Source organism: Maniola hyperantus, chromosome 2 (genome assembly GCF_902806685.2).
Source record: "Maniola hyperantus chromosome 2, iAphHyp1.2, whole genome shotgun sequence".
Classification (NCBI taxonomy): Eukaryota; Metazoa; Arthropoda; class Insecta; order Lepidoptera; family Nymphalidae; genus Maniola; species Maniola hyperantus.
In genome coordinates this window covers 676,379-696,296 of record NC_048537.1, presented here as the reverse complement: position 1 = coordinate 696,296, position 19,918 = coordinate 676,379, and the positions used below count along the sequence as shown (strand labels likewise).

At 38.1% G+C, this 19,918-nt stretch overlaps 1 protein-coding gene across 1 annotated transcript in view; it reads left to right on the top strand.

Annotated features, from left to right (window-relative positions):
- Corin (corin serine peptidase) overlaps positions 1-19,918 on the top strand; it is a 148,302-nt gene that overhangs the window by 81,063 nt on the left and 47,321 nt on the right. Inside the window, exons 8-12 of the mRNA XM_034982603.2 lie at positions 3,954-4,086; positions 4,389-4,541; positions 4,710-4,928; positions 5,479-5,620; positions 6,533-6,732. Of these exons, the coding sequence (XP_034838494.1) occupies positions 3,954-4,086; positions 4,389-4,541; positions 4,710-4,928; positions 5,479-5,620; positions 6,533-6,732 (847 nt within the window). The remainder of the gene's footprint in view (positions 1-3,953; positions 4,087-4,388; positions 4,542-4,709; positions 4,929-5,478; positions 5,621-6,532; positions 6,733-19,918) is intronic.

Sequence of the window (19,918 nt, the reverse complement as noted above, 5' to 3'; positions counted from 1 at the left end):
CCCACTAAAACCCCCTCGGTGGCCCTCCTCAGCGCGTTATTGAGAGGCTCCGGGAACTCTAAAGAACGTACGCGGTGCCTCTCTCGCGCGACGCCCGTTGGACACATCCTCGAGAAAGTGCAGCCACTCGCGACTTCGAAGTCCTAGCGCCAGGGACTAGTTGTTTAACCTTCTAATTTAACCTACTAAGCTACCTACTGTAGCAAAACAAATTACCTTCAGTACGAAGTAAGTAATATATACCTGAGACGCTGCCAAGGTCGCCCCTTCGCAAACAAATCAAGCAATTTGTAAAACCTGTCCAAAGTACTGGAGCCCCTTTCATTTCCATAATAATTGCGAAAGTATTGAACATTAGGATTTTTGGGCGGAAATCTAAACTCGGCTTATATAATTTTTATTTTTAGGGTTCCGTACCTCAAAAGGAAAAACGGAACCCTTATAGGATCACTTTGTTGTCTGTCTGTCTGTTTGTCTGTCTGTCCGTCTGTCTGTCAAGAAACCTACAGGGTACTTCCCGTTGACCGAGAATCATGAAATTTGGCAGGTTGGTAAATCTTATAGCTGACATTTGGGGAAAAATCTGAAAACCGTGAATTTAGGGTTGGATCACACAAAAAAAATTAAATTGTGGTCATGAACTAATAATTAGTATTTTCTACTTTCGAAGTGAGTGACTATATCAAGTGGGGTATCATATGAAAGGTCTTCACCTGTACATTCTAAAACAGATTTTTATTTATTTTTATGCATCATAGTTTTTTAATTATCGTGCAAAATGTCGAAAAAATACGACTGTAGTACGGAACCCTCATTGCGCGAGCCTGACTCGCACTTCGCCGGTTTTTTTACTAACTGATGGTTTAGGTTAATAAAAATCCCGTGGGAACTCTTTGATTTTCCGGGATAAAAAGTAGCCTATGTCACTCTCCAGGTATCTATTCTATACCCATGCAAAAAACCACTCCGTTGCACCGTTGCGATGTGATTGAAGGACAAACCAACAAACCAATAAACAAACAAACCAACAAACAAACACACTTTCGCATTTATAGTATGGGTACTGAGGTACTGAACTCTAAGCTCGGCTTATAGCTTGAATTTTCTCGCTCCGTTGCAGCGTGGTTGAAGGACAAACCAATAAACCAACAAACACACGTTCAAATACATATATTCTCGCAATATTTGACATGTCGTTTCAGAATCAAACCGAGAGCTCACTCACTCCAATTCACTCTGACAATGCTTTCCCCTTCCAGCAGGCTGCTGACATTGTACGTTAAAAGCACGTATTATAGAGTGCACACACGCTAAACGGATCGCTTAGTAAATAACGCTACACGTGTTACATATTAAACGCTTTAACAAACCTAAGGGCGAGTTTATTTCACACGATTTTTTTCCGCGCACAAAACGCGATTACCGCGCGGTTGTCTTGCATGTCTTTATTGATTGCGCTGGTATCACTACTTCATCACTAATGTGAAAGTGTGTTGGTTTATTAACTATCGAAATTTTGCAAAAAAATGGAAGAATTCTTAATGGGTCAATAGTGATCATGTAGACAACTCATAATATATTTAGCATGTCAATCGACGAAACATATTGGATAATTAATAATGTTATGTTAACATCTTAAGTACAATGTTTCTTGTAAGTAAAATAATTTCATTTCATTAGTTTGTTGGTTTGTCCTTTAATCACGTTGCAACAGAGCAAACGGATCGACGTGATTTTATGCATGGATATAGTTAAAGACCTGGAGAGTGACATGGGCTACTTTTTATCCCGGAAAATGAAAGAGTTCCCACGGGATTTTAAAATCTAAATCCACATGGACGAAGTCGCGGGCATCAGTTAGTACTATTATAAACTCAAAAGTGTATTTGTTTGTTGGTTTGTTCTTCAATCATGCCGCAACAGAGCAACGGATCGACGTGTTTTTTTGCATGGGTATATTTAAATCCCTGTAGAGTGACATAGGCTACTCGTACTTTTCATCTCGGAAAATCAAAGAGCTCCCTTAAGATTATTAAGTAACAACACGTAAAAAGTCGCGTACATCAGCTAGTATGATATTATACCAATGCTAATCCGAGTTAATGACTTTCAATAAACCGTTGGTGACAAAATTTCCATACAACAATCAATGTCAAGTCAAATCTTTTGCTACAGTTTTTGATTGTCAAATTGTTGGATTTGTAAGATAATGGTGTAATGGTGATAATTTAATCACGTAGACTTAAAATGTACTTAGTTGCATTTTGCAGTAACAGCGCGGGTCGTAGACACGTCCGTTGATAACCGTGCGAGCGTTGCGTTTGGCGCGAAAAAGTTCGTATCAAATAAATGCGCCCTAAGAGTACGATTTCCCAACATTTTCTGAATGTTTAAAGTGAAACATGTTTAGAAAGTTATGGAGAGTTGAGTTTAAAAGGCAAATTATACTTCTCTCTTTACTTTATATGCTTAGTAGCTAAAGGATTTTTGTGTTATTTTATTGCATAAAGTACGCACGGGTGGCAATTATTAAATACTAGCTGATGCCCGCGACTTCATACGCGTGGATCTAGGTTTTTAAAAATCCAGTGGGAATTCTTTAATTTTCCGGGATAAAAAGGAGCCTATGTCACTCTCCAGTTCTTAAACTATACCCATGCAAAAAATCACGTCGACCCGTTGCTCCGTTGCGACGTGATTGAAGGACAAACCAACAAATTAATAAAACAAAGTAACATACTTTCGCATACGGATAGTGATTAGACCTGGCACGGTGAGGTCACGATTTATGAATTTTAGGTTAAACTGCAAGGTATTTTGGGTCGCCTTTATTGATCGCCTGTCAATTAATCGACACACTGTACATGGTTTGTTACGGGTGTTGTGAAGTTTCAACTTTCAAATGCCTACCTTTTCCGCGATGTTTCACAAGTTTTGTGTTTTGTCCACCTTTTTCAGTTTCATGGAGTTTTGCGGCCTTTTTGATCTATTATCGTAACGACACATTTACTATTAAATAGTTGAAACAAATGCTGTAGGTACCCTTAGTACAAGATTTTATGTTAGCGTTTAAACTTTTATGTTTCACCAAGTTTTTTTTTATTTATTTTTTATTTTTGCAACCCTTGCATCCAGCTTTACAGGCTTATTCCTACTCGTAATACGCTAGTGTAACATAATATGTACTTCTTAATTTTTTTATATTTAATGTAACATTAAAAAATACCTTATCGATACTTATTATTAATTACTACCACACAGCCTAAATACTGATCTAAAATTTAAAATAAATACATATAAACCTAAACTAACATTCAAAAGAATTACCTACTTACGAACCTAATTTAACTATTTATTACTATCATAACATATAGACCACATCGCAGTCCTTGTGAGTTCACTCAGAGTGCAACAAAACGAGTCGATCCGCCCCGCCACGACGCCTTCTTGAGCAAATTGGTGCGCCCTCGCGGCAACGCCAGCAGCGGCGGCCTGTGCCTCCGCCACATGTACCGGTCCCGCACTCTAAGACTAAGTTGATAGTATACGAGTGTAGAAACACTTCCGCGTTATAGTAAACTGGATCTTAAGCACCTTGTTTTAAAGCTCAAGTTTGTCTACACATCTACAGCCAGCACTCCAAGCGGAAACTTTGCGAAGATAAAATCAGTGGCATTGAATTTTTGACTTCAATTCAAGGCTCTTTAGGTCCATTTTACTTTGACGTTATTGTGTTTCGAATCTCGAATTCTAGCAACGTTGAGACGTAAAATCTTATACTAAGCGTACTGTACAGTTTCAACTTTATTGGGTAACTTTTCTGGGACGATTCAGAACTCAACTTTATTGATACCTGCACCCTATTTGATCCGAAAGTAAACATATATTTTTACCTTTGCTATTTCTATAGTGTATTGTAATTTTGCGGTAAAGACGATGGGTTTTTTGGTCAGGACTTGGAGATCTACGACGCAGTGGTGGACGTGCGCTGCTACGAGCTGACCGCGCTGTTCCTGTGCTCGCTGTTCGTGCCCAAGTGTGGGCCTCTGGGGCACATGGTGAGGCCCTGCAAGAGTCTGTGCCAAGGTGAATATGACTTGGAGATTTACGACGGGTACGGGGACGGAAGTACGGGTCAACCAATCCCACCACTACCACCAACCAATCACAAACAAAACAGCTATGTTTTCGTATAGAATTTAGATTGTTTATTGAAAACATGTTTGCGATTGATTGGTTAACGCCCACTGTGTTTTTGTCTTTGTCATTTGTATGAGATTACGCGACAGAGATAGCCCTATACTTACTTCTCCTTGTGCATAGAGTACAGTCACTTCGTAAGCGACAGCTGTTTCGGTCTGTTTCTCACGTGAAGTACTTCCTAACAGAGACGATGCGTCGCTGCGGCTTCTTCCTGGAGGTGTTTGGTCTGGCCATGCCGGACTACCTGCAGTGCGACATCTTCCCCGAGTCCACCGACACGGACGTGTGCCTCGGCAACCGAGAGGTCAAGGAGGCGCGCTTTAGAGCTGCTAAACCAGGTACAACTTGAATTTTCTAGCATAGAAATGGGAATAGAAATTTTTCTCTCCTTGGGTCACTGCCTCCTTAATAATCATCAGGGTCATGACTCCTTTCTAATAACACCCTTTTGATGATACTTTGCTCGCAATGGGCCGGTTTTTTAACTACTTTATTTCTCCCCACAGTTTGTCCAACTGGTTTCCAATGCGACATGAACCGATGTATTCCCCACGACTGGCGCTGCGACGGGCACGTGGACTGCGCCGACCGCTCCGACGAGCTCAACTGCAGGGTCTGCAAGAGGAGCGGGGACGTGCACTGCGGGAACCAGCGCTGCATCTCACAAGCTCACCTCTGTGACGGCAAGATCGACTGTCCTTGGGGACAGGACGAGAGGAACTGCTGTGAGTCTACCTTGCATATCTTTTCTCAAATTTATAAAAGGAAAAGGTGACTGGACTGGAAGGTTTTATAGGATATATTTTGGAGAGTGTGCTCAGGAACTTTTCGAACTTTTCCCCCCCTTCGCCCTTTTACCACCGAACCGCAAGACGTCGGGCGAGTTTCCATCCCTATGTCATCGATATTAAATCCACACGCACGAAACGTTTTGCGTCATCATTCCTCAATGCGCATGGCTAAGGTTTGGAATACTCTTCCACATCTTAGGCCGTATCATCACTTTCCATCAAGTGTGATTGTGGTTTAGCGTGTGTCTATAATGAATTTAAAAAACACCTGATCCCCTCAAAACTGGCATCTCTCGCAGACCATGCTCTTCAATAATGAGGGAACGACCGGCAAGAGAAATAAGCCAAAGGGAAGGAAAAAAACCGGTCAAGTGTTATCTGTGCTACTCAGGGTTGCCTGTGACAATTAACTTTGGCTTAATAGCTTATAGCATATCCTCACGAACTCTTTGAAATTCAACTAACTGGTTTAATTTATTCCCAGTACGGTTGAGCGAAGCCAACGGTGACGTGGGTCGCGGAGAGTTGCAGGTGTACAGAGCCGGCAACCAGTCCTGGTTCCCCGCCTGCATCAGCACGCTAGATGATTCCACCGCCATCAAGCTCTGCTCTATGCTCGGCTACTCGTGAGTCTACCATCTTTCTACTGTATTGTAGAGACTGTGCTGTACGCTTAGTACGAGATTTTATGTCTCACCATCGTTGATAGTATTCGAGTCTCGAAAAACTTCCGCATTATAGTAAACTGGATCTTAACTGTCTTGTTTTAAATGTCAAGTTTGTCTTCACATCTACAGCCAGCGCTCGAAGCGGAAACGTTGCGAAATTAAAATCAGTGGCATTGAAATTTTGCCTTCATTTCAAGGCTCTTTAGGTACATTTTACTTTGACGGTATTGTGTTTCGACTCTCGAATTCTAGCAATGTTTGGTGAGACGTAAAATCTTATGCTAAGCGTACTGTTTGGTCTAGTAGGAAATGATGATGCCTGTGACCTAAGTTGCAGTTAGCTTGCCTGTACGATAATATTCACGCTAAAACAAATATTTATTATATAAAATATACGAAAGTGTGTCTATGTTTTGTCTGTCTGCTGGGTTTTCTTGGCTTATACGTTCGAAACCAGCCCACCAATTGTATAAGAAAAACGTATTCATCGTTAACGTAATCGTCAACAAATTCTGCCCTTTGATTGGCTGTGAAAAAATGTAAACAGCGAATCTACCAATCAAAGGGCAGAATTTGTTGACGATTACAATAACGATGAATACGTTTTTCTTACACAATGGGGGGGGGGGCAGATTTTAAAACCTAAATCTACGCAGCCATCGTTGCGTGGCTGTAACTTCGATGATAATTAGCAGATTCTCCTATCGATGGATTGTAAATGCTTGAAGGAACAATCTCAGATCAATTATTCTGTCTTTTAAGCACTACTTTAAGTAACAATAATTGCGGTTTAATGGTTGTACCTTCTTGGTTGTTTAACATAGATCTACAATTTATTAATATGAAACTAATGTTAAAAATTGTATTCAGCTGGGTGAACCGCAGCGCAGCGGTGGGCGGCGCGGGCGCGCGCGCAGGCCGCACGCACGCGGGGTCTCCGCACGCGCAGCGCGTGCACGGCGTGGCGCAGTCCTACCGCGCCTTCGTGCGCAGCGAGGGCGGCCTGCTGCGCGAGCTGAAGGACTGCCGCCACGACTCGTCGCGCGTGCACCTCGTGTGCAACAACTATGGTAAGTACATATACTATAGACTACCTACCTGCCTATCCTACAAGTGGCTCGTAAAGTTTTTTTTAAGTTGGTTAAAAAGTAGCCTATTTTACTCCTTGGTTAATCCTCTACTTGTCTGTGAAAGTCCCGTCAAAATAGGTTCAGCCGTTCCTAAGATTAGCCCGTTCAAACAGACAGACTGACATACACAAATTTTAAAAACGTTTGATTCAGTTATGGTACAGTCCATAAACATATGAGCTTTATATGAGGTAGTTATTTCGAATTACAGACAGACACTTCAATTTTATTTATTAGTTAGATTTTGATACCCCGTATCTATGAATATCTAACTAATAAATCTAATCTTAGGTCATAGGCACCATCATACTGATGTTATGTCCAGCAGCGGACGTCTATCGGTTGATGATGATGATGATGACACTATTGTTAGCTTTGGAATTTCATTTCCGTATTTTTCATGAGATTCAGGTCTACCTATAATATCACCGTATAAAAAGTTCCAAAAAGTTGGCAAGTCAACGACCGCTAGAGTTTTTTATTCCATCCTCATTCCCCGTCCAATCCCACGGGAATGTACGGACTGTGAAGGTACAAGTGCCGACCTACAGGAGGTCTGTTTACATGAGGTTTTGTTTGAAATTGTGCGCATTCTTTGCGGCCGGGGGTTTATAGAGTTATTTAAACGGCTGATGAGATTTTTCAAGCGTCCTCGTGTACAACATTTTTGCAAAATGAATAGTAACAGTGTAGGTACATTGCGTGTTTGAAAAATACGAATTCACTAAAACTACAAAATGGGGCAAATGGTTATTGGTATTGGATTGTGTTTAGGTAGTATAACAATGTGGCTAATTCCGTTGTACACAAACTCTAAACTAAACTAAAATGACAAGTCTAAATCTATTGCTATCCCTTTCATAATGTTGCTTGCGGAAAAGGATAGCACTAGATTCAGACCCGTTAATTTAGTTTAGTTTAGAGATTGTGTACAAGAAAATTGGCCCAATAACGCTAAGTTTTTGCTAGCGTTCTGGTTACACCCTGTATATTTAGATTGTTGTTATAAAGTACCTGAGAATCACTAGCCCCATGAGTAGGTACCATTAAGAATATTTAGATGGCAAATTGTGTAACAGAGTTCCCATGTAATTTTCCCAGTAAATTGGTTATTTGTTCGAGAGAGATGATTTAATATGGCCTGTACCCGTAGTACAAGATTTTACGTCTCACCCAAACCAAACCAAATTCGAGAGTCGAAATACTTCCGCGTTACAGTAAAATGGACCTAAACAGCCTTGAATTGAAGTCAAATATTCAATGCCACTGATTTTAATTTCGCAATGTTTCCGCTTGGAGCGCTGGCTGTAGAAGTGTAGACAAACTTGAGCTTTAAAACAAGGCCGTTAAGATCCAGTTTACTGTAACGCGGAAGTATTTCGACTCTCGAATTTGGTTTGGTTTGGTGAGACGTAAAATCTTGTACTACGGGTACTGAACTAAGTGTATGCTGCCACCATCACGTCGCGTCTTCGCGATACAAGTTTCCTATTTATATGTTAATTTACATCAGCTTCTCATATTACACCTATGTATGCTTGAACCCAATTATATTTGCAGAGCTGGTGGGAAATGGAATTTCCTAGACAAAAAAAACGGTCAAGTGCGAGTCAGGCTCGCGCAACGATGGTTCCGTACTGCAGTCGTATTTTTCGACATTTTGCACGATGATTCAAAAACAAATAAAAAAAAATCAATAAAAAATAAATAAAAATCTATTTTAGAATGCACAGGTGAAGACCTTTCATATGATATCCCATTTGATATAGTTATCTTACTTTGAAAATTAAAAACATTACCTAATTATTTATTAGTTCATGACCATAATTTAATTTTTTTTGTGTGATGTAACCACAAATTCACGGTTTTCAGATTTTTCCCCGAATGTCTACTAGAAGACCTACATACCTGCCAAATTTCATGATTCTAGGTCAACAGGAAGTACCCTGTAGGTTTCTTGACAGACCGACAGACAGACAACAAAATAATCCTATAAGGGTTCCGTTTTTCCTTTTGAGGTACGGAACCCTAAAAACCGAGAGTTTTCCCATCACATGTCGTCATGTATGACGTAGTCGTAGCCAAATCATCTATGTCATGACTCATAATGTAGCTCATCTGAATGGAAAAGGTGACTGACTGACTGACTGACTGACTGACTGACTGACTGATCTATCATCGTACAACTCAAATTACTGGACGAATTCCACCCAAAATTTTTGACGGGGTATAATTGGGCCTGAAATTTGTGTAGTCAACGGGAATAAGCTAGTCATATAATATACTAGATTATGCTTGCGACTTTTGACTATCTCAATTTTTTAAGCTCTGCTGTAAAGGCCTACCGCACATGAACCCTATACGAAACAAACGAATACCTAAGTAGGTTTAAACAAATTGGCCGGATTTCGCGGCGCAAACTTGCTAATTAAGGTAGCCATTTCAAAAAAACTTGTTAACAAGTTCCTAACAACTCCCGAGTAATTTACACCCAGCAAAGTTGCGGATACTTGGTAGAATTTTCCGAGTTTACCCAAGTCTGTTGTCTGTGAGTCCGTAGGTTTCTGCTTGATGTAAGAATTATTGGTTTTGATTAAATTTAAAATTGGGACCTACTCGATCATAGATTTGACCTCATTCTCACTATCTAAAACTTATTTAGAGTCCTAAACTTATTTAGAGACTGCAAATACAATACAAATACAAATTATTTATTTGCTGATTGTAGGTACATTTATAAGTTGTCAATTTCAATTTTTGTTTCGAGCTACAATCTACCATACTATGGTGTGCAAATTTGAATAGGTACACAAATAGAATTATTAATAGGAATCCTTACTACAACAATAGGCAACACAACAATTATTTATTAATACAATAGCTCAAATATCTCATTATTAACATATTATTCATTATAATTAATCAATTATTATTATTTTGCATTTAAAAAAAAAAGTTTAATATTAAGTAAGTCATAAAATTATTATAATCTAATTAATGGCAAAAGGGCAGTTTCAAGTATTTCTATTATGTCCGAATAAGTACATACTAAAAAAAAAAAGTTATATGTCAAATAAGTTAGTAAAAATCATAGAGTTATGATACTATCACTGGTAAAAATGTACATTTCTTAAATTTTAAAATTTAAATAATCTCCAACCGAATAGAATTGGCGGGTCATTAACCAGTCAGTAATCTTATTTTTAAATATGTTCAAAGGTAAGTCAATTAAATCTTTTGGCAACTTGTTGTAAATTTGAATAGCCATACAATAGACAATTTTTGCTGCAGGACTAAAGCTTCTTCACCAGAATGTCATAGGTATTATAGGTAGGTATATCGTGGTATTTTTTTAAAATTCAGATTCAAGTTAGCCCTTGACTGTAATCTCATCTGATGGTAAGTGATGATGCAATCTAAGATGAATGCGAGCTAACCTGGAAGGAGTATGGCAGTTTTATTAAACCCATACGACTTTGGTTTCTACACGGCATCGTACCGGAACGCGAAATCACTAAGCGCCACAGATTTGCCGGTAGGGTGGTAACTAGCCGTGGCGGAATACAATATCAACAACATTCAGCTGAGTTAGGGCCTATTCGATGGCACGACACATTGTAGACACTAGGTACCTATTTGTTGGATTAGTTTCTAAGGATTTTTTTTTGTAAATCGTTTATCGTGTGTTGGATCAACCAATAAATGTAAGTATTTCTATTCTATTCTAGACTAGCTGATTCCTGCGACTTCGTCCGCGTGGATTTACGTTTTTTAAAATCCCGCGGGAACTCTTTGATTTTTCGGGATTGTTGTCGTTGCTTGGTACCTACAATATGAATTCACTATTAACACTTCCTGAATCTTGATAACTCAGGCGGGCAGTAACCCTGCAGCATCAGGATTAAGGAGTTGAATTAAGATTTTTTTATGTGACCACAACGTAAACTTTTTTTGTTGATTTAAAAAAAAAATTTGCAAATCGGTCCAGAAACCTCGAAAAAATCGATGTAGAAAAAAGAACCACCTCCTTTTTGACAGTCGGTTAAAAACCGATGACCTTGAAATATTTACGAAACAATCTTTAAAATATCCCCTTTCTAACAAAAAAAGAATGAATGAAATCGGACTACGCGTTATTGAATTACAACTCAGTATACATTTTAACTTTCGTCCCCTCTCCTACGGGAACCATGCTGAATTTCGGGATAAAAAGTATCCTATATTCTTCCTCATAGTATGACCTCAAATCGTACCAAGTTTCATTGGAATCCATTCAGTAGTTTCAGCGTGATGCGCGGCCGTGATACAGACAGACAGACAGACAGACAGACAGACAGACAGACAGACAAAAATGAAAAAAAATTACAGTTTTGGGTTCAGTATCGATTATAGAGTGCCCTCGAAAAAAATTTTTCAAAATATCTTCAATGTACAGAATTTGACCTGTTACAGTTTTATTATAAGTATATTGATATTGATTGATTGATATATTAAAACATAAATGTTAACCTAAGTACCTATCTTTATAAGGGGCAACGAGCATAGGTACAATGTTTTCTATTTAACCGTGATTAATGTACAGCTTTATTAAAATTCCCGCGAGGGTTAGGTTTTGACAGGGCATAAATTGCCGAACTCTGAAGACGCCGCTAGATACCTACTTGCTACGATTGAGGTCTTTTAAACACTCAGATATTTTTTGTTTTTGGTGAAAAATAATAACATAGGTATAATCCAATCTAATCCAATCCATCAGCCTGTTTGCGTCCACTGCTGGACATAGGCCTTTCCAAGAGCGCGCCACCAAACACGGTCCTCCGCCTTCCTCATCTAACCGCTCCCCACCACCTTCTTCAGGTCATGGGTCCAGCGGGCGGGGGGTCGTCCTACACTGCGCTTACCGGTACGCGGTCTCCACTCCAGAACACGTCTGCCCCATCGGCCATCGGTTCTGCGACAGACATGGCCTGCCCATTGCCACTTCAGCGCGCTAATCCTTTGAGCTATGTCGGTCGCTTTTGTTCTTCTGCGAATTTCCTCGTTCCGGATTTATCCCTGAGAGTGATACCCAACATAGCTCGCTCCATAGCACGCTGAGTGACTTTTAGTTTGTCGACGAGACCAACTGTCAGTGTCCACGTTTCCGCTCCATACGTCATCATACATGAGGCTGATAGGTATAATACATGAGGCTGATTGTCGTCAAGCGCAACTAAGCCTATCTCACGATAAATAAATTAAAAGTAAATATCTTAAAAAAGAAGCTTTGGGCTGCCTGTGTTAAACTCCTTTCATTGGTCGATGAGTTGTATAGCTCCAAATCATCTCCCGACAGTTTTTACAAATCTTGAATTAATTGTCTCCTATAGTATATTACTACCTCACTGTAACTTACATTGTTAGCACTGTTTATATTCTTTTTAAACTGTCTTTTTGCCACAAATATAGTAACAGCTGTTACTAACATTCTGTCTACTAACAATTTTTTGCTTCGAGTAAAAAGATTTTATTTTATTTATTTAACTAAATACCCAGGTAATCTTTTTTTGTAAGATTTTAACTATTTACTTATTCTAAATATAGAAGAATCATTTAATTAAGAACCTATTCAATACTTTTTAACCATCGATGATTTTAATTGTTAAAATTAGGTTTTTTGTGATCGTTTTCCTAAATAAATTGGTGTTGATGTCGTATCGGATCTGTGTCGTTGCCAGTAAAGGTCTTGCAGTACACTGAATAGATATATTGCCTAGCATTGTGAGGTAATCTTTTATTGTCCACCTGAGGTCGCGAAAGCTGGCATTGTTGTCGCTGCAGTGCACATGTTACGTGCTAAAGCCTCCTATACATCACATAATCCTCCACCCGAGTTGGGGATTTGTCGATTATATTGCTACACACCACACCAGCACCTGTTTAGGTTTAGATTGTCTATTGTCACACAACAAAGAGGTGCAAGCATTAAATCTTTACAAATACCACCGTCAGTTTGTATAATCCGGTATTGTATAGAATATCTAAAGCATTCAATGTATAGAGTATTTTTGCGTGGACTACACAAATTTCAAACTCCTATTTCACCCCCCTTAGGGTTGAATTTTCTTTCTTAGCGGATGCCTACGTCATAATAGCTATCTGCAATCTGCATGCCAAATTTCAGCCCGATCGGTCCAGTAGTTTGAGCTGTGCGTTGATAGATCAGTCAGTCAGTCAGTCACCTTTTCCTTTTATATATTTAGATATAGATAGATAAACAGCTGTTCATCATCATCATGATTAACCCATCGCCCGGCTTATAATCAGAACGGGTCTCCTCTTAAAATGAGAACGGTTTCGCCGTATTCTACCACGCTGGTCAATTGCGAATTGGCAATACATTATGGACAACTCTGAGACGTAATATAGAGATTTCCTTATGATGTTGTCCGTGATACTCACTTAATTCCTTAAAAAGCACATAACTACGAAAAGTTGTAAATTTTTAACCTCGGACCCTCCGACAAGGAGGCGAATGTCTTTTTTGAAATTTTTATTATTATTTGTTGTTGTTATAGCGGCAATAGAAATACATACTATCAAATCTCTAAATCTCTACTAATTATTATAGTTCATGAGATACAAGCCCGCTGACAGACGGACTGACCGATGGACGGCGGAGGCTTAGAAATAGGGTCCCGTTGGCACGCTTTTTGTACGGAACCCTAAAAATGACTGTTATATATCATGACGATGACAGCGGGATCCCTATAGAAACTGAATACATTTCGTGTCGCATTTTATCTGCGCTCGTAAACATTACGACCCCGTATGTATGACCGATGCGACGATCAAATCAAATCACCGCTCCTTATTACCGTAGGGCGATTGTCTAAAACCTGCATCAATCATTATTACCATCTCAATTGTTCTGATTGGCTGAATTTGTGCGATTCTTGTTGCAACAATGCATTGTGGCCAATAGTGAGCGAGCATTAACCAATCAGAGATGATTGCGATCGTGACATTCTAGCTGTCAAACAACCGCGGTAGGGCCACAGGTAATGGAAACATCGCGTCAAACAAAAATAAACTCTGCACAACAGAAGGCAAAGTCCCTTTTTCTTTAGTTCTACCATCCCCAATATTTTATAGACCCTTATAAATTTAAGAGAAGCCGTTAGTTTGAGTGGAATGTCTAATTAGCTTTTTTGTGAAAAAACCGGCCAAGTGCGAGTCAGACTCGCGCACCGAGGGTTCGAGGGAATTTTGCACGATACATCAAAAATCATCAAAAATGCATAAATAGAAATAAAAATCTGTTTTAGAATGCATAGGATACATTTAACTGTATCAAGTGTTGTACCATATGAAAGGGCTTTACCAGTTTATTCTAAAACAGATTTTTATTTATTTTTTGGTTTATCGTGCAAAATGTCCAAAAACATACCCGAGTACGGAACCCTCGGTGCAGATCTGACTCGCACTGGCAGGTTTTTCCCATTACTTGTGCTATGAGACATCGCTACCTGCCAAGCATGATTCTAGGTCAACGGAATGTACCTACTAAGTTTTGATTCCCTTTTTTAAAAAACATGAAAAAAATGAAAAAAAAATTATTTAACTCAGGTATTTAACAAAACTGTTTTGTCAAATTTAGACATTTTCTGATGGTACTAGAAAATAATAAATACTAAACGATTATAGACTAGCGCTGAGACGTTTAGTTAGTCGTAGTTTAGTTTAGTCGTAGGTACACTGCAGCGCTGAAAGTTTTGGTACGTAAATAGTAGGCTAAGAAAAAAAAGTTTATTCATCAATTTCATTACCTTGTCGGGAACATCAAAGGTGAAGAGTACGTACTCTTAGATATGAATTTATTCAAAGCTTCAAGCCAAGGGTATTTGTTTAAGGGATTACTTTGCCGTGATATTTTTCGTAACCATAAAATATGTATACATAGGAGAGGATAATTGACGTTTTGCCTTTGAAATTACCCCTCTAGATAATATGTACATTTATAATTTGTTAATAAAAAGAAAATAAGAAAAAAAAGGTAAATCATAATATTAAAAGGGCAACTATCAACCGCTGGGGTTATAGAAACTTGAAATTTTGACTCGCTAAGAAATATTTTTTGAAAACTCCAACCCTTTAGAGAGGGGATGAAAATTTGCAAGGAAATCCTAGTTATATATGAAAACGTTTTGATTTTGATAATTTTATGTTAGCCTGCATGCATTCTCACTTTAGGGCGGTTTCAGACTAGCGTTTTATACGCGCGTATGAGCTCGTTTTTGGAAGCGCATGTAGGCGCGTATAGGCGTGCCTTTTGGCACACGCTCAACTCGTACGAGCGTTGACGCGCTTCTAAGCTCGTATAAGCGCGAGCCGCGAGAGACTACAAGTACTACCCACCGGGCCACGGTTCGAGCGAACACGCCGAAATATGCCCGTATACGCGAGTCTGGTTTTTTGAAGCGCGTAATGTAGCGCGCGTGTAAGCGCGTATGCTGAAACGACCGTATACGCGCAAAAAATTACACTAGTCTGAAACCGCTCTTACATAAGTAGCTAGGTTCCTACAGACAATGTACCATAATAATGCAATATTTTAATAATTAATCTAACAAGCGAAAATTAATCTACAAGGAACGAGCAATTTGAGCGAAAATTAACAATAATAAATGCTGGAGGCCTGTCATAGAATTTCATTAGTATTTTAATCTAATTTTACAGCTCTTTCGTATGCAGGAAGGCACGCCATTTGAATTATTTTATACTTGCCTTCACTCTTAATATAAATTCCTTCAATAAACTCCGTAATATAATTTAGTGTCATACTCTAACAGCCGTACTCAGAGTCACTTAATCGTTACTTAAGTTTAGTTAAAACGAGACAGAGCTATATCTCTCACATAAATCTGTCTCGTTTTAACTCAATCTTAGGTACCTAACGATTAGCGACTCTGAGTACGGCTGTAAGATCGTTGAGACTCTACCAATATTAACTACCGTTTACGTGGAAAAAGAATAGTTTTCATTTAAACTTAACAAGAAAGTTGAGGACTTAATTAATTAGACGTTGCCGTTTCAATTACCGGATAAATTATGCGAGTTTTAACCACCCCCTTCCCCCGACTTTCCTCTTCTTTACCTCACACACCTCGGCCTCCCTTCAGTTAAAGCTCATTCATCATCATCATCATGATTACCCCATCGCTCATCAACTCACTACAGAGCATGGGTCTCCTCTCAATGTGAGAAGGGTTTTGGCCATAATCTACCACGCTGGTCAAGTGCGGATTGACAACATCGCGCAGCGCGCGCAGTTTTCTCTGGAGTACCGAGCATTGAAATGTATACCTAAGGCAGTAAGACCACCCGTGCGAAGCCAGGTCAAGTCAGAAAGTGAAGCAAAAATACATCTCAATATTCATACATGGGACTCGGAAGATTGGGTGAAGATAAATAAAGGCAATGTTTACACATTTTGTATGCCAAAGCTTTGTCGATGACAGAAACACGAGCAGCAACATTTTATTAAGCTTTTTAGGGTTCCGTATCGATGGCGCTGTAATTAGAATATGTTCACGGATATATTTTTTTGTGATAAAACCACGATTTCACGGTTTTCAGATTCATTACTTTACTTGTGCTATAAGACATACCTATCTCTTAATTTCATGATTCTACGTCAAAAGGAAGTACCCCATAGGTTTCTTGACAGACACAACATACAGAGAGACAGACAAAAAAGTGAACCCATAAGGGTTCCTTTTTTCTTTTTGCAGTACGGAACCCTAAACACTCCGGTGATTGCGTCCCTGCCCTCTCAAATAGAAGGCGGACGCCTTAACTACTAGGCTATTACGGCTTATAAGCAACTAGCTTATGCTCGCGACTTCGTCCGCGTGGACTACACAAATTTCAAACCCCTATTTCACCCACTTAGGGGTTGAATTTTCAAAAATTGTTTCTTAGCGGATGTCTACGTTATATCAGCCATCTGCATGCCAAATTTCAGCCCGATTTGTTCAGTAGTTTGAGCTGTGCGTTGATAGATCAGTCAGTCAGTCAGTCAGTCAGTCAGTCAGTCAGTCAGTCAGTCAGTCAGTCAGTCACCTTTTCCTTTTATATATTTAGACTATATTAGATGATGCCCGTGACTTCGTCACTTTACCTGCTGTAGGCGACGCGTATAAAACCTTTTTTTGTTGTAAAATTATAAAGAATGGCTCAGAAAAAGAAAACGTATTTCATATGACAGATTTGTCAGATTTGTCAAATGTAAAAAAAAATGATTCAAAAAAAAATGTAAATTTTTTAGAAAGAAAATGGAAAAAAAGATGTATTTACAGATTTAGGCGTGAAATGCGTTTTTAGTAGAGCTTTAATCAATATTTGCGGCCTTTCATCGAAGCATCCTTTACACCTGCGGTGTTTATTCTAGTTTCCAGGTGTTAGCGACATTGCTTTGCCTACAGTTGAATTTAAAAAAAGAATTACGGGGGAGATGAAAATGGCGGGCAGGAAAACCGGAGCTATTGATTTGAAGCAGGGAAAATTAGAATTTATAATTATGTCTTGAAGAAGTTAATAGTTTAAAACTAAGATTGAAGTTTATTAAGCATTGTCTAAATGGAATAAAGTCAGTTTCTATAAGTTGAGATAATTTTTATTAGTTCAGAAGTGATGATTACACAACGCCCACAATTTTGTGAGTAATAATATTCATTCATCTAAGTAGGTACTGTGAGAGTTATGAATTCAGCTTTAATTGATTTTGTCTCTATTACAAATGACTAAAATACAGTCGATATTTAATTACCTTAATATTTTTTTCAATATTTTATGAATTTATTTATAAATTTAGTAAAAAAAAAAAAAAAAAGTTTGAATACCTTATTGGTTAGATTAAAGATTTAAATGTAATGGTACTTCTAGACGAATGCATGTAGATTGTAGATAGGCCAAGAGTTCTTAAGTGTAGATGACCCTTATTACTACACTTTTATCTATCTCTATGCACTTTTATTACTAAACATTTTACTGAACTGTATTTGAAACTGCTACTGTCCAAGTGTGGAGACACCATAACATGCACCATAGAGTTTGTACATTAAAAAAAATAAAAAAAAAATAATAATAATTAAAAAATAAATGCGCGGGAAAATGATGTGCGGGAATCGTGAAATATATTAATATTTTTACTCCCGAAAGTTAAAGTTTATAAAACGTGATAATTAGTAATAATTACATACTTTTATATTGATTCATTACTTTTATGAGAGGATTGGAATTACCTTCTATTAAAATAACTTAATATTATTGTTACGTGACCTGACTTGCAAGGTAAGCATTAATTATTATTAAGTAATAATTATTACCTATGATTTATGAGTTATTGAATGTGACTAATTAATATACTTCCTTGTGTGAATTCGCTTTACTACGAATGAATGCAGTTTGTTCGAGTTTTACATCAAATATGAAAACCATGTTTTTTCTATTCTGTAGGACCATGTCTGAAGAATCATTGACACCACCACTTGATAATGTCAAGCTTAGAAAACGACCAAAGAAACGCAAACGACTACGTTCGTTATCAAGTTCATCAAATTCGTCGACTTCTAGTGCTAAAGAAAAGACGGCATCGTCTTTGCTAAACCGATTGGTAAAAAACTTAACTCAAAGAGAACAGCAAGTTCCAATGGGACACGGGTCACAGCATATGATACCAACATTTGATCCCCAAGCTAAAACACAAACTATGAAGGATTGGTTGAAGAAGATAAATGAAACAGCGTCTGTTTATGGGTGGAATGAAAAGCAAATAACTTTTTATGCATTACCTCGTTTAGTTGGTTTGGCTAAGCGCTGGTATGACGGACTTACTACTGTTAAATATAATTGGAAACAATGGCAGGTGAAGCTTTTGAAAGCTTTTCCCTGTGAGGAAAATTATGGTGATCTTCTTACTGAGATGTTAGTTAGGAAAAGTCTACGTAACGAAACTCTAGAAGAATATTATTATGATAAAATTCGTCTCATCAATAGATGTAGCATAGTTGGATCTAAAGCAGTAGATTGTCTAACACATGGTATATATGACAATCATATAAGAATGAATGTGCAGGGGTTAAGTTTTAAAGATCCTGAAAACGTGCTTAATTATTTTCGTAAGATTTCGTCTAAGAATGGAAACGTCATGAACTTTAGAAAGCTATTGCCTTCTATTGAGCATCCATCGGCGCAAAGTAAGGATAATACTATAAAACAAAAGGGAAGTACAACTCGATGCCACAATTGCAAAGAAATAGGGCACTTTTGGACGTCATGCAAAAAAGACTTAGTAAAATGTAACATATGTAATCGTGTGGGCCACGAACATCAACAATGTTTTCGGTCGAAAGGGTTCAGAAATGATAAAGGCCAAGGTAGTTCACATATAACCAAAAATGTGATGCAAATTAAAACTAACAACTCGGGAAGTTCTAAGTACTATAAAGATGTATGTGTTAATGGAATTGCTACAAAAGCATTTATTGATTTCGGTAGTGAATGTACATTGATCAGTGATCAATTGCAGGGTATGATCTTAAATGCATTTTCTAAAATTCACACTGATGAATTGCCAGTGTTAAAAGGATTTGCAAATGGAGTTATAAGACCTACTGCTAGGATTCAAATTACTATAGAAATTGACTCTGTAAAAGAAATTATAAACGCTTATGTTATACCTCAATTACTATTACCAACGGGTGTTAATATTTTGATAGGACAAAATTTGACAGAACTCCCACAAATTAGGGTTTTCAAATCTGATACAAAACTTTGTTTGTATAATGTACCTAATCTTGAGCCACTTAAATTAAGTATTGTAGAAAATGCTGAAATTAATGGTGTAACAACAGTTAAAGCAACAACCAAATCTTTTACAGGTTACATTTATATATCAACGGTACCCTGTTTAAAACCAGGCTTAGAATACCTTATATTACCGGGGATCTATTTTTGTGACAAAGGTTGTATTAATTTATTTGTTATACCATTGACTTCGGAAAAAATAACATTATTGCGGAACCGAGTTGTTGCTAGAGGTAAAGAAATACCTAATGTTTTTATGACAGATTTTTCTGATAAA